Source organism: Meleagris gallopavo, chromosome 22 (assembly GCF_905368555.1).
Source record: "Meleagris gallopavo chromosome 22, MGAL_WU_HG_1.1, whole genome shotgun sequence".
Taxonomy (NCBI): Eukaryota; Metazoa; Chordata; class Aves; order Galliformes; family Phasianidae; genus Meleagris; species Meleagris gallopavo.
Window position 1 is genome coordinate 5,496,574 of NC_139425.1, and position 14,548 is coordinate 5,511,121.

The 14,548-nt window shown below is 50.1% G+C and overlaps 1 protein-coding gene across 1 annotated transcript; it reads left to right on the top strand.

Moving 5' to 3' along the window:
- Nucleotides 1-427: 427 nt before the first annotated feature.
- On the top strand, nt 428-13,129 carry ADA (adenosine deaminase). Its single transcript, XM_085241361.1, has 11 exons — nt 428-579; nt 4,599-4,660; nt 6,106-6,228; nt 6,308-6,451; nt 7,563-7,678; nt 9,192-9,310; nt 9,727-9,798; nt 9,887-9,988; nt 10,137-10,204; nt 10,318-10,447; nt 11,447-13,129. The coding sequence occupies exons 1-11, from the start codon at nt 544-546 to the stop codon at nt 11,546-11,548; spliced, it is 1,074 nt and encodes a 357-aa protein (XP_085097487.1). The 5' UTR covers nt 428-543; the 3' UTR covers nt 11,549-13,129.
- The last annotated feature ends 1,419 nt before the right edge of the window (nt 13,130-14,548 follow it).

Here is a 14,548-nt window from a genome sequence, read left to right on the forward strand (position 1 = left end):
TTGTGGTAGCACTTACACCTGCAGCCCCAGGTGCTCTCTCTGCTTACACACCAGTGCAGGCAATAGGGGTGTTTTACACTGATACAGAGATTTTGTTTGAAGTCTGGGGACACCTGGGGGGGTTTGCAGAGTGGATCCGTAGCACTTGATTTAGGAGACCCTGCATCACCATGGCTGCACTGGGACCAGGGCACATCACAGCAGGGAGCGGTGCCGCCTCGCAGATGTGCTGTTAGCTCAGTGGCTGCAGCCAAGGGGTGCTGCGGTGGCTGCCAGCTCGGCCTCCCGACCCAAACCATTCTACCGTACGTCCCTGCGATGCTGGAGGGTGGGGGGAGCGGGGATTTCTCCTCCGTGTGCCTCGAGTACCACGTGCATCACCTCGGGGAGGGGAAGGCAGGAGGCAAAGCGCGAAGCGCGGCTGAAAGTAACGAAGCGGCCCCCGGCTGCACCGTCCCTGTGGGCGGGGCGGGACGGCGGGCGGAGCGGCGTAGCGTGGAGGCGAGCGGCGGCTGCAGGAGCGGTAGGGGCTGCAGGAGCGGAATGGAGCGGGGAGCGCGAGTCTTCGGGAAGCCCAAGGTGAGGCGGTGCCGGGCTGTGCCGCGCGTCCGCCGGCTTTGTGTGCCGTGGGTCGCGCTGGGAGACGGGCGCTGTGCCGTGCGGGGTCAGCCGGCCCCGGAGCACCTCAAGGCGCGACCTTGGCTGCCCCGCCGTTCCCCTGCAGAGCCGCTCCTCCGGGCGGCGACGTGCTGGCAGCGCGGTAGGGGTACGGCCCGGGAGGTGGGAGGCCTCTGCGGCATCTCTGCTCGTATTTCCTTCTTTTCTCTCTCAAATATGTCTTTTTACTTGAGACCGTGTCTTAGTGACTGGGATCGAAGGCTCGGCTGTTTTGTTCTCCCCGTTTGCTGTGTAAATGCATTGCAAATGGGCTCATTGAGTAACATACCTGTTGGAGGTGAGAGGGAAGAAGATAAGGCAGGTGTGCTCAGCAGTAACCGCCTGCCGGGTGCTTTCTCTGCAGGGAACTCTGCTCATGGGCTGTCAGGAATGCTGACAGCTGGTAGTGGCTAAAGCCTCGTTAAGGCTGCTCCTGTTCTAGGAGGTGTTGGCGTTTCATCAGCTCCACTAAGGGCAGACGCTGTTAGTTCACCCCAGTGGTTTCACAGTTTTGGCTGAAAGAAGCAAGTTAAGTTCTCCTTTCAGTTGTGTTTCTCCCTGCTTGCTCCATGTGTGGGATGCAGAAGAGAGGGAGCAGAGAGGCCCTGCGCCGTGTGTGCACGCGAATCAGCTTTGTTGTGTGGCTGTCAGGGGGATTTCATGAGTCAGGAAGTCCTTTTCACCCCCGCCAACCTGCTCATGTGAGGTCTAAAGGCAGTCAATGGGCCCTGCTCTGTTCATCCCTCAGGATTCTATGCTATTGGAACTGTCACTTTTGTGTTTTAGGGACGTTTCTGGCACCCAGAGCAGCTTTGAGCCAGGCCACGTGCTTCTCAGGGCTGTGCTGACTGCTGGTCACTGTGGGGCTGAGCTTTGCCCCTTGCTTGCTGCGGGCCATAAAGAGCAGCTTGCATGGAATGGGAAGCATGGGTATTTCTTGCAGCCTATCACCTGGGTCTAAGTCCACTGCGTTTCTCATTTAGAGTCTCAGACCAACATCTTGGCAGATCTGTCTGCCAACAGCACCTGTGGGTTTCATGGGGTGTGAGGACAAAGCTGCATCCCTTCTGCCTCATCCCTTGGAGCAGCCTCAGCTGGTGCTCCTGTGTGGCCACATAGTGACACGCATGGCTCAGCTCATGGCAGCCCACTGTCATAAATCCAGTGCTGGGGAAGCACTGCCTGTCCTTTTTGCAGAGGTTGGCATTCACCTTATCTCCTGAGGAATGATGATCTCAGCATTTTTCTGCTTTATGCTTTGAACAACTGTGGCTATGCTTGTGCAGTTAATGAAATCAATAAAGCGAACTTCAGATTATCACCTTTTAATGTGTTGATAAATAACCTTGGGCAGTCATTGTTGAGGTTTTAAAACGTTGCAACTTGTGCTTAATAATCTATAAATATCTGCTAGAAATGGTCAAAGGAAAGGTAAGGTTTGTGGTTTTGCTGTAGCCTCAGGGCTGTGCAGCTCCAGCACTGAACTGCTGTTGCTGACCCCTTGGTGGATCACCTCATATGTGACTCCTCATATGTAAGCTCCCTCAAGTGCACTCGTGTGGACAGTGCCTTTATGCCACATAGCAGCCGTGCAGAGCAGCCAGCAGATCTGTCACGGCCTGCTAGGCACTGTTGTGTGTCTGCAGCCAAAAGCACTGACGTGACTCGTGAGCCTCTTCCTCCTCTCATCACTAAAGTGAAAATAATCAGTCTTGGAACGGATTTGTTTGCAGTTTGCATTGGAGTTTATTTTTGAATCTCACAAGTTTCAAAGAAAATACTGCAATGTTTTCAAAGGGAGAGGCCAAGCCAGAGCCCTTAACACTTCTCTTTGTTTAGCTTAAAGCTGAACCGTGTTGCTGACCTCTGCTCTAGCGCATTACGTGCTGTTGTTGATCTAATTTTTTTCTTATTTTTGCATAGAAACAGGAAACAGTGCTCTGACAGCCTCTATTCTGAGGGCATCCGTGGATTGGGGCATCTCATGTCTGTGGGTCTCTCTGTTGCCAAACTTGGGGGTTATTGAGTTGCTGTAGTCCTGGGCTGAGCATGGTTGGTCTGTAAGTCCAGGTCCTTCCAAACAAAGCTGGGATTCACTGTGAGATGGGATCCACACACGTGTGCCTCTCTGTCAGGGCTGCCGCTTGCTTGGGCAGCGTCTCCTGCAACCTCGTGCAAACTCTTTCATCTTTATCTGGGTACTTTCCTTGACTTAAAGCAAGGTCACATTACCCACTTCTATCTGGAAAAGCCTTAGGCTTTGTTTGCCCAAAACAAACACAGAAGAAAGGAGCTGCAGTGGAGCTCTGCAGCCTCCTACAGACCTGGAAACTGCAGGGTTGGTGAAGCAGGCAGCTGAGATGCATGTGAGAAGCCTCGTGCTGGTGCTGGAGAGGAGCACTGCTGCTTTCTGAGCTGCCTGTATCAGCAGCAGGAGGTGGATTGCATGCAAGTGCTGAGTGTGCTTTCACTTGAATGGAAGCGTGGTGTTGGAATGGCAGGGAGCATCTGAGGGATGTGTGGGGTAGGTTCAGCTTGCTGGGTTTCCTGTGAGAGTGAGCAAGTCCCAGGCTGTAACTCCACCAGGAGGTCACAGGGGCTATTAAAAACCTCAAGGAATGGAGCTCCATGATGTTGAAATTGCAGTCAGAGCTCAGGAGTGGAAAACGTGCCAGCTGTCCACATCTGGTGATGCAGATCGTGTCCATCATGCATTCCTTTATCTACTGCTTCTCAGGATTAGTTCTTGCAAACAGCATTGTGAAACTCAGCGCAGGGGGAAAGATCAGATTGTGCCCTTTGGAAATCTCCATCTCGGTAGGGCTCAGGTCATTCTGAAGGGTAGGAGAGGTAACAGCTATATCTTTGTTGGTGGGGTTGTGACCCCTGGCTGGCTGCAGTGCAGGATCACCTCCCACTGGTTAAGCAGATGTTTACCAGATGTTTGTGCCCCACACCTGGCTGGCATAGGGGAAACAGTCTCTCCCTGGGTGTTTTGGTGTCTCACTTCATCCACATTGGAAAGACCTGGAGCAAGCAAAACTGGTCTGGAGGCTTTCCTTCCCAACAGCTGCTTTGTGCTTCAGAGTCTTCCTTTGGTACACAAATATTTATTATATGGCTATTCTGTTGCTTAAAAACAAACAGTTCTAGAAACACCATGATCTAACTGAACCATTTTACAGCTAAAATTTTCCTTCCCAGCTCAACTTCCAAATTGCATTTGTTGTGTTTCTCCAAAGCTCCAGCTGCCTATTTGGAAAAGCTCGTTTTCCCTTCTCTGTGACTCTTCTTCCAAAACAGGATTTCACATGGACCTGAGTTACTGTCCCATTTCTCTTGAGTCTAAATGAATCATCTTATTTTGAAGTCAGCTTGCGAGCGCTGTGGGGCAGCTCTTGTACTTCTATGTACAGCACCTTCTGCTTAGGGACTCTACATGTGTAGCTTTACAAAGCCTAAAATGCTTTGATAACGCCAAATAATAATTAAGATCATATCTGGAGCAGATTATTGGAAGCAGAGTCCAAGTTCTTGGGTTATGACTCTTTTATTGGGTTGACTGATGCTTGTTTGAGGGTTGTTTTTTCAACCTTCCAAGCCACACAGCTAAGTACAGATAAGGCAGGTCCTGAAAAAACACTTTATATTACTGATAAACACAACACATTTCTAAAGAACTGTTGCTTAATTTAAAGTTGATGAGTGCCAAATATATTATATCTGGGTGTGCACAGGAATAAGAAAATACTTGGACAATACTTTGGCTATCAAAACTGAAATTCTTAACAGTGATGTTCTTCAAATGGTTTTGCATTTGGTTTTTGTGATTTGGTCCCTGTATTAGCAGCATCCATACCCGTGTTAGCACTGCATGCCCATCTTAAGGCTTTGCTGCAGCTCCAAGAGTACCTCCCTGATGTCTCTTTGTGTTACTGCAGGTGGAACTTCACCTCCATCTGGATGGAGCCATTCAACCAGAAACAATCTTACACTTTGGCAAGTGAGTATCTGGGGGAGGAAGGCTCTAGGTGATGGTTTGGCTTTGGGAAGCTGGTGAGCTTTGAATAATTGGGATGAGGAGCTGGCTCTGCAGCTGTAGGCAGAAGGAGCTGGCGACTTACTCCAGCTCTGATCATTGACAGCGTGAACGAACATGAGCAGATAATCATAGATCAAGGATGTGTCAAGCTGAAAGATTTCAGGAAGCAGCTCTTAAGCACAGCTCCATTAATCTGGGGAGGAAGTCGGTTTTTGGAAATTTGGCTTAACATTGATTCCAAAGCCAGAGGGCCGGCGCCAGCAGCTTTGTGCTACGGAGTGTCCCCAAGTGCCATCGCTGGAGTGGGAGAGCTTTGCTCAGGGCTGTGCAGGGAGCACTCCCAGGGCAGGCAGGGGAGAGCTGAGCCAGAGCTGCCAGCAATGTGGAAAGGGCACTGTGGGGAGGAAAGCCGATGCCTTGGCGGCGACGAGCGTCCCGTCCCCGCTGAGTGCCAGCAACTTAATCTGTGCCGATTGTATCTGAAGGCTGAGCGTGGGGCTGGTTTCCTGCCTCAGTGGGGAAGTGAGCAGCATGTGCTCGGCCCTGCAGCGGTGTTGGTGGGGCTGCTTTCCTGTGGGGTGGCTGCTGGCAGCGGGCCGCTAGAGCTGTCACCGCTGCCTTATCTCTATTAGCAGAGAAACGTCTGTCGGTCAGCTGTAATTCATCCTGACAGCGCTGGGAAGGAAAGAGGATTAAATACAAATGTCTGGTTATTATTCCTGACTTAGGCTGGCATTTGTGGGTAGGTGACAGTGCGTGGATGAGGAAGCCTGCCTGGAGGCGTGCGGTGTCCCCGGCTCTTGGCTGGCACGTGGGGACCTGTCCCTCTGTGGTGCTGGAGGAGGACAGGCATGGGCACCTTGTCTGCTTAGGGGAGCTGGGGAGTGAGAGCTGCCGAGGCTGCCCCGTGCTCCTGCGTGGGGTGTCCTAATGGATGCTGTAATATGGGGCTGGGGAATGGGCTCACTCACAGCAGAGCCTGTGTGTTTGGTGTGATCCCAAGCCTGTGATCCTCCCTGATTGCTCAGGCTCTGGAGCCTCTGTGAGAAATGACTTTTCTAAGGAATTTTGGCAATTCTGCCTCTGGGACTGGGAGGTGCCAAAAAATAATCCCAAGCTCCTTCAGTTGAGCTCACGCTGAAGCCTGTGCTGTGCCCTGGCTCTGCTTCCACAGGGTTGCTGTGGGCTTGTAACTCCAAGTGCCTGTGTTTTCTCATGTCTTGGGTTGCCGTGCTCCATTCAGAGGTCTAAGGCCACATCTGCTCTGGAAGGACAGTGTGTGTCATATCTCTTCTGGGAAGAAACAGCAGCTGGCTCTGCCAGCTTGAGACATGCTTGCTGTACAGAATAGGCTGATTGAAAATGTGATAACCCTCCCCATCAGTAAAATGTGGCTTCATTTCCAGGAAAAGAGGGATTCCTCTCCCCGGCAGCACCGTCGATGACCTCCTAAAGCATGTCAGCTATGACGTACCGCTATCACTTAAACTATTTCTGGAGAAATTTAATCACTACATGCCCGCCATTGCGTGAGTACCCACCTCGGTGGGATCCCTCTGGGTTCCCTCGTGATGGCAGGGATGATGGATCCCATTGCTGTCCCTGCAGGGGGGACCGCGAAGCAGTGCGGAGGATCGCATATGAGCTGGTGGAGGCGAAGGCAAAGGAAGGCGTCATCTATGTGGAGGTGCGGTACAGCCCTCACCTGCTGGCCAACTGCCGCGTGGATCCCATCCCCTGGGGACAGGCCGAGTGAGTGACTCCTCTATCCCATCCCATCCCATCCCATCCCATCCCACGGGGCTGGAGCCCAGACGGGAGTGTTTGGCTGCAGACAGCTCACCTTGCCTACCCCATCCTCCTTTCTCCTTAGGCAAAGTGTTGCAACTCAGCGGGATGCGAAGACTAATGATTATTTTTTTTTTCAGAACCTGCTGCAGCAAGTTAATTAGTAAGATTTCATCATGACTTTTAATGTAATTGCATTTTTAATTGTAAATGCTCCCACTGTGCTCCCCGGCTGGCACAGCTCAGCTCCCAGCACCAAGGAGCCAGCACCCATGCGGGTTGGGCAGTGCATCTGTCATCCAAGTCCTCCCGTTCCTCCAGTGCAACCGGCTCTGGCACTCCTTCTCCTAGCCCCATTCATGGTGTTTTTCCTCTTCTCATACCTCGGCGTGCTGTCATGTTTGAGTGTGCCTTGCTGCAGGCACTTAGTTCTGCATGTGTGAAGCAGCTGTGCTTGAGCTTTTGGCTGAAGCTGTTCTCCACGTGAGGGGAAGCAGGGCTCATGAAGGGGCTGCCTGCTTGCAAAGTGGAACTGGGAGAGGCAGCAGTCAGCATTGCGGGAGGCTGGTGATTTCCTCATCCCTTGTCTCAGTGTCACCTGTGCTCTAATACGTGTCTAATGACACCAGGGCTTGGTGGCCCTTTGCGGAACATGTTGCAGTGGCTGTTGCTGGAACAGGTGCTGACTGAAGTCTGGCTTTACCCTGTACAGATCACTGGCCAAAATACGTCTCAGTGGGTAGGAGGAACCCCCCAGGCCTGTTGTACAGGGATATTAGGGCACCTACTGCTGCAAAAGTGCCCCAGTGGGATTGACAATCCTGTTTCTTGTCACTTTGCTAATTGTACTAGATGTGTCTGCATGGTCTTATGTCTGACATCTTTTAAATGAGGGTGTGGTGTGGGTGTAAATGTGCTTGTTTGCTTGGGGGATCTGGTTTGTGCTCTTGGGGATGTTGCTACGAGCAGGATCTGGGAAGCCTTGCCTTCATGAAATCTCTGCTCACTGTGGGTCCCTGCAGCTCCTGCCCACCCACAGCACTCCCCAGCTCTCACCATCTCTTCTTCCCCACAGGGGAGACCTCACTCCGGAGGAAGTTGTTAACCTCGTAAATCAGGGACTGCAGGATGGAGAAAGGGATTTCCACATCAAAGCCAGGTCTATTCTATGCTGCATGCGCCATATGCCAAGTAATGTATTGCAGCTCACCCGCTGCTCTGCTCCCCTTCCCTGATGCGTGGCGCGGCAGACATTCCCTGGGTTCAGGCCCCTGCAGAAACGTGGCCCTAGGTGTGATGTGGGACTTCACATGCTGAGAATGAGCTATTTTCCCTCTGTCAGGGCCCTCTGCTCCTATAAAGGCTCTGCTGGTTGTGAAAATGGAACAGATCAGGAGAGCTAGCTGAAGTCTCCTGGAGGAGCTGTGATTCCTGCACCCTGCTCCCTGCCCAAGGATCAGAGCTCTCCTAGGGCAGCACAGCCAAAGCCAACAGCAGGGGCCCTGCTGGCCGCTAACTTGCTGCTGGTTTTAAATGGAACGACACGTAGAACAGACCTCAGCTCCAAATACCAAGGGTTTATCCCAAAATTGGCAGTTCTAAACTTATCCAGTAGCAGAGTTTTGTTGGCCTGCTGAGTTCCATGAACGTCTTCACCTCAGGAGAAGTGCAGCAAGTTGCATGGCCATAGCTGTCTGACACTGAAACTTTGCTATGAATGTCTTCAGATCCTAACAACATTTTTTATCAGGTTTAATAGGATGAACATTTTTGCTAACAAAAATATGGCTAATTTGTGCCTGAAAATATGAAAAATTAAATTCCTGGAAAAGGGAAGATTTGAGGGTGGCTTTTTTCTATTTGCTCGGTGAACCCAAAGCAAAAATTATAACCTTGACCGTTGGGCTTCTGAGTTCTAGGAAGAAAGGCTGCTGAAACAGGAAGCTGTAAGCTGTGTCCAAAGTGTCTGCAGCTGCAGCACTGCAGGGTGCAGGCAGCACGTGCATCATGAGTTTGCACAGCAGCAAGTGTTCCTCTTGGAAACAACTGAGTCTGGACTTTAGTGCATGTGCTACCTGAAAAGGTGGTGTCAGTGTACAAAGTTTTTCCTTTGAAGCCACCTTGGAACTTAGGAATTGTTAGGAGAGACAAAAATATCAGCTAGAGATAGTGTATATTGAAGTTGTTAATAAAATAATGGTTCTAACCTGATAAGTTTGAAACTAGTGATAAAAGATGATGAATTTGCACCAGTTTCTTATGTGTTCATGTGACTTCAGGACTGTAGGTACACAGCAGGTGCCTGTTAATAATTAACACTGGAGTTTATCTCTTGTTTCTTGGCCCTCTTGTTAAGGGCAGGTGCAGTATCAGCTAATAGATGCATTTCCTTTTCAAGAGATTATGCTGTGTCCTGGTCAGAGATAACTCTCGAGTAGATGTTGGCCATTTGTTGCTCTGTTTCCCACTCATACCAAAAAGATAAAACTGCCAAAGGTTGGTTTGCCAGGAGGCTTTGCAGCTGCTTTCCATCATCATGTCTGGAGGAGCTGGTGATGCTGTGCAGCGGGGCAGGATTGCTGCTGTGCAGAGGTGCACCCCAACCTGAACTATCCCATGACACCACATGTCCCATGGTTAGAAAACGCTCAAGGTGTGATTCATACAAAAACTTTCTCCTGAATACTGGTACTGTCTTTTCCAGGTTGGTCTCCAGAGGTGGTGGAGCTGTGCAAGAAGTATCAAAACAACTCTGTGGTGGCCATAGATCTGGCTGGGGATGAGCTGCTGAAGACGACTTCTGATCATAAGGAGGCTTATGAGGTTTGTTGAATAAGCTTCTTTAAAACAACGATAAGAAAACACCCACAGGGTTATTCCTGGCTAGAGGACATGCAGCACTTTATTCAGACCACAAACAACTGGGAGAGCTTAAAAATTAATTGCAGCTCTTAAAAATATTTTGTTAAATAGTGGCACTGTTCCCATGTTTATATCCCAGTGGCTCTCAGCAGACGTGGGGCTGGAGCTCAGTGAAACAGCTGGGCTGCCATCACTGCCTGCTCCTGCCCCGAAGCTTTAAGTGCCCATGGGCTGGGAAATCCTGCTGCTGGTGGTGTTACCACTGACATTCTGTGAGTCTGTGGTTACCCAACTCGTCCTTTGTGGGCTGGGGGCTGTGCAGATGGGGCCTTCCCTCAGGGTCAGACCCAGGCGTTGTTGCCTCCCTCGCCTTGCAGGAAGCAGAGCGATGCGGCATCCATCGCACCGTCCACGCTGGGGAAGCCGGGCCGGCTGCCATGGTCAAGGAGGTACGAGGGGTGCGGGGTGGAAGCCCAAGTGGTTTCCATGTCGGCGTTGCTGTGCTCATGGGCTGCAGCTGCTCTCCCTGTTCCCCAGGCTGTGCACCTCCTGAAGGCTGAGCGCATCGGCCACGGCTACCACGTGCTGGAGGACCCCGAGCTGTACAGGGAGCTGCTGAGAACCAAAACGCACTTTGAGGTGAGGCCTCAGCACTGCAGAGTGGGAGGTGGGAGTGCCTGGGCAAGGCCCTGCGCTGCTTTGCCTGCACGCAGCTATCTGCCCGTGCAGTTGTGGTTCAGGTCTGCAAGGCTGATCCTGTTTTATTGTGTTTAACTCCCACAACCAGGTCTGCCCCTGGTCCAGCTATCTGACTGGAGCATGTCTTCCGGACTTCAGGAAACACCCAGTAGTACAGTAAGGCTTACAAATAATGCGTAATCTTAAAGTCCCCACCCTGTTGTGACTGCTTGGAACTGCTGTACTGCAGCGAGGCTCTTACCTGCTGTCCGGAACCAATTCCCTTACAGGTTTAAGAAGGATCAAGCTAATTATTCTATCAACACCGATGACCCCCTCATCTTCAATTCCACCATTGACAAGGATTACAGCATAGTGAAGGAGTACATGGACTTCACTGAGGAGGATTTCAAGAGAGTGGTGAGTTGACCTTGGCTGATGCTCTGCAGGAGTCCTGGTGAAGCCCAGAGACATCAGCTTTTTTTTTTTTCTTCATAAACCAAGAGTTTTCAATGGAAATAAAATCCTGCAGGGCTTCATGCAGCATGGAAGCTGGAGGCATCGCATGGGTGTTGCCTTGGGCTGTGTTTGGTGGAAATAGTCCAGGAAGGTCTACCAAGCAGGTCTGAGCAGTAGGAAGGAAGGGACCTTTTTTATATCAGTTTGGAATTGTAGGGAGGTTATTTCAAAGCCTGCTCCAAAAGTTACTAAGATTCAGCATCTACAAAAGTGCTTACAGTTTTTACACTTGCAAACTAAACTGAAAACAAAATGACTCCTGGTTTGGTGTGCAGTCACTTGTGTCTTATAGACAGAAAACTGGCTTTTTTCATTGATTTTTTCCAATTACTTACCCAAGTAGAAAGACAGGTAGGTGATGGGAGTCTGTATTATCTGCACATCAAAGGGAGCTATGCTCATGACTCCCACCTCCTTGTCTGCAAGGATATTTGCTTGGAAGCAGGAAATCCAGGTGCACTGAAGGGCAGCTTGAGCTGAGGTTCCTGGATGCCAGCTGTCCTTTCCTGCCCTTGCAGAAGCCAAACAAAAGACACATCCCTGCATGAGGCCGGCCAGCAGGTGACATTGTGCAGCCAGGCTGTCACACAGCATGCATCAAGCTGCCACCACCAGCTGGGCTGGTACAAAGAGAAGCCGTAGTGTAGGAAACGCTCTTTAGACCCATTCCTACCAACTCCAGAGTATTTAAAGACCCCCTCCTTGTGCCAGCTGCATTCCTCTTGGGATTGCTGCTAGTGGGAGAGACAGAGCAGCTGCCCTGGGAAATGAGTCTGTGGAAATGTATTTTGGAGTAGAAACTTCACCTTCCCTCAGCCTGGTTGGAGATATTAGGATATGTACAGCCACATCTCTGGTGTGTCTTAACATCTCCCTTCTGTTCTCCATCTGCCTTTCCAGAACATCAATGCAGCTCAGTCCAGCTTCTTACCTGAGAAAGAAAAGCAGGAGCTTCTTAATACGCTGTATGAAGCCTATGGGATGGTGCCTGCCACCTCGTGATGCATCCTGAGAGCCAGCGTGGAGCACTGGCCCCTTCCTTGTGTGTGCTTGGCTCTGCTCTGCTGGGGAGCAGCAGGAGGAGGTGCCGGGGTCAGTCTCCATTATTGGCACCCAGCCACCCCTTACAGCACTAAGCACAATCAGGCTCCTATCATACACACCCATATCACCTCCATGAACTGTCTCCCAAATGGACATCCAGCTTCCTCTTGCCGTTGAGCAAGCAGACTCAAACTCCTCCCTTCATCTGCTGCTTCTGCCCAGTAAATGAGAGCAGAAGGAGGTCCCCTGCCATGCCTTAACCCTTTTCTGCAGTACAGGAATAACCACTCCTGCCTTTGACGGTGGCCAGGATTAATCTTTGCCTTTTCTGGGAAAAGGTGTGCCACAGAGGAAGCATGTGAGCACTTTGGAAGCAGAGGATTTCTTCCCATTCATGCAGATAGGGAGTTTGGCTACAGCGAGGTTTACCTGTGGTTAGGCTTGTGCTAACAAGAATAGGACAAGAACAAGCTGGGAACTGGTGCACAAGTTTGAAGGTTTTCTGTTTTGTTTTCTTTTTGTTGTTGTTGTTGTTTTTTAAGAAAGCCTTTTTGGCATCCTCCCTCAGCCAAGGAGTTCTGTGTCTCAGGCCTTACGGTATCACTGCCACAGAAGCGCACACCTTGTGCTCCAGCTGTGCTCATACGTGCATAGGAAGTTGGAACACTTTTTCCATTTTGGGCCAAAATCTGCCTTCTGGGATTTTTCCCAGTTTTGTACTCACCCTGGGGAATTCCTGTGAATTAGATTTTGCTCTTCCTGTATCTTTGTTTAGAACCTTAGAAAACTTGTGCTTGAATGCCTGCTTTAGCCATTCTGTGCTCTTTCTGACTTGACGTAATCTTTAGGCACTATTAAAACTCAATGAGTAAATGAATAAGCTTGGGCCCAATATCAAATACTGTCTCAGGTTCTATCTGAATTGCTTCTCTCACTTAACCACAGCACTGGCTAGAAGTCAGATCTTCATTTTGGTGGAGAATTTACAGGAAATATTCACCAAAATTCCTAAGCCATTTTACATTAAAGTATTCTTTACTAATATGCAATAGAGCCATGCATCCAGAGAACAGACCATAATTTTCCAATTTCAGAGAGCATCGTGATGCACCTGAGCAGAGAGTGTGATGTGTGGCATGATTTAGATGGCTACAAAGATGCGTGCTCCAAAGATAATACACCAAAAAGTTGCCTTTGGCAGAGGGCTGTGGTGGTCACATATAGCATCTGCCTCGCTCTCAGCTAGCAGCACCTGAGTGCTGGGAACGTTTCCATTCTTTCTAGGTTTTCATATTTGTCTTCTCAGTGAAGTACTCATCACTGAAATACGTGGTGCATATCTACACATAGAGAGGAGAGGGTGAATTTCTTACTTATATAAAGAAAATGATAAATCATTACATTTAAGAATGTTGCTGTTAGAACCAAGCTTTGGGTAACTTTTCTCAAAAAAATGTTGCTGATAAATTGTTTGTTTGGATTCTGGACAGTTGATTGTTAATCCTGCTTAATAAATTAACAAATTTATATGAAAACAAATGCTCTTGCCTTTCTGCTCAAGGGAGTTGGCAGGAGCCCTCCGTGCTCTTTGGTGTGAGCTGTCATACCCCTGTTTGTGTTAGTGGGTCGGTGTGGTGATGCTTTGGCTGCCTGCCTCCTCCTGTTACTACTTTGCTTTGAAAGCTTTAATGCAGGGCAGGGAAGAGGGAAAGCACCCCTCTTGTTAGACTCGCAAGCTGGATTTGTTGATGCATGTTGTTCCAACCTCCCATGTCTCTTTAGTAATCACAGAAATGCCTCTCTTACCCCTCGAAGCAGCAGCACTGTCACTGTGTGCTCTCGCTTTTTCTGATGTGTATCAATAATGGTTTACGTTTTCTCTCTGTTTCCTGAGTTCTGCACAGCTGTGTGATGCTGACTCAAGTGGTGCAGCCTGGACTGTGATGCTGTTGGACTGCTTTATCACTGAGTCCCCCATCCTTTAGTACATGTTTAGAGTTCTGGGAGGTACTGCATGCTGAATTTCCATCTCAAATCAAAGCCCAGAGCATCTGTGTGCTCAGCAGCTTTGCAAGTCATGATGTTGCTGGGTTCATGCTGTGTCTGTGGTCTCAGTGCAGGCAGATGAGTGGCAGGGGAACCTGATGCCTGTGCTCTGAAGCACAAAGGGTGGGTTGAGGGGTCACTAGTGACCTGGCTAAATATAACGGCGACAGGAGACCCAAGATTAGCTCATGTTTGATTTCTGGGGGTCATGTGTGGTGTGCAGTCCTTCTGCACCGCCCTTCCACTTGCTTCATGTGCATATCTGAACAAAAATACTGCTCAGTGGAAGCAGGGAGAGCTATAAATGGAGCTTAAAGTCCAAACTATACCGTCAGCCAGGACAGGAGCTACCTGCTGGTCTGCCCCAAGGGTAGAAGGGGGTAGGCTCTTGGCACCGCCTGGGATCAGAGCTGTAATAGTATCCTGGCAGCTTCCTTGGTGCCAAAGAAGCAGATGAAGCATCCACCTGGTTGCCAAGTCCTTGTTCCTGTGTAGGTCACTGTCTCGTCCATTTCTGTCCTGACCCTGTGGCCATTGCTTCTTGGAGACTCGGGGGCAATTCGCCCTCTGTCTGGCAGCAACTCCTCTGCTTATTTATGGAGTTGTTTGCTCTGACAAATCCCAAATGTGTGTTCAGTTCTTTCCAAAGTTGTGGAGGAGATGCTTGTCCCTGAGTCACCGCTGGAGCTTTTCTCACGTCAGCCCCTGCCCTGCTCAGGACCCAGGAATGCCCGTGGGACTGGAGCTGTTCCAGTGCTCTGCCAGGCTCCTGGGTGGGGAAATGCAGGCAGTGGATGTCCTTGCTTGTAATAGGGATTCCAATCTGCCCCTTCGGGGCTCGTGTTACCTCCTGCAGCCTGATCTGTTACAAGGCAAAACCAAGGAAGAAGAAACATCCAGGCAGAAGAACAC

Bases quoted from the DNA above. Each gene is read 5' to 3' on its own strand.
- ADA (XM_085241361.1), top strand. From the start codon at position 544: ATGGAGCGGGGAGCGCGAGTCTTCGGGAAGCCCAAG. The intron at 9,311-9,726 runs GTTTGTTGAATA...CTCGCCTTGCAG, and splicing joins ATCATAAGGAGGCTTATGAG to GAAGCAGAGCGATGCGGCAT. The intron at 9,799-9,886 runs GTACGAGGGGTG...CCTGTTCCCCAG, and splicing joins CGGCTGCCATGGTCAAGGAG to GCTGTGCACCTCCTGAAGGC.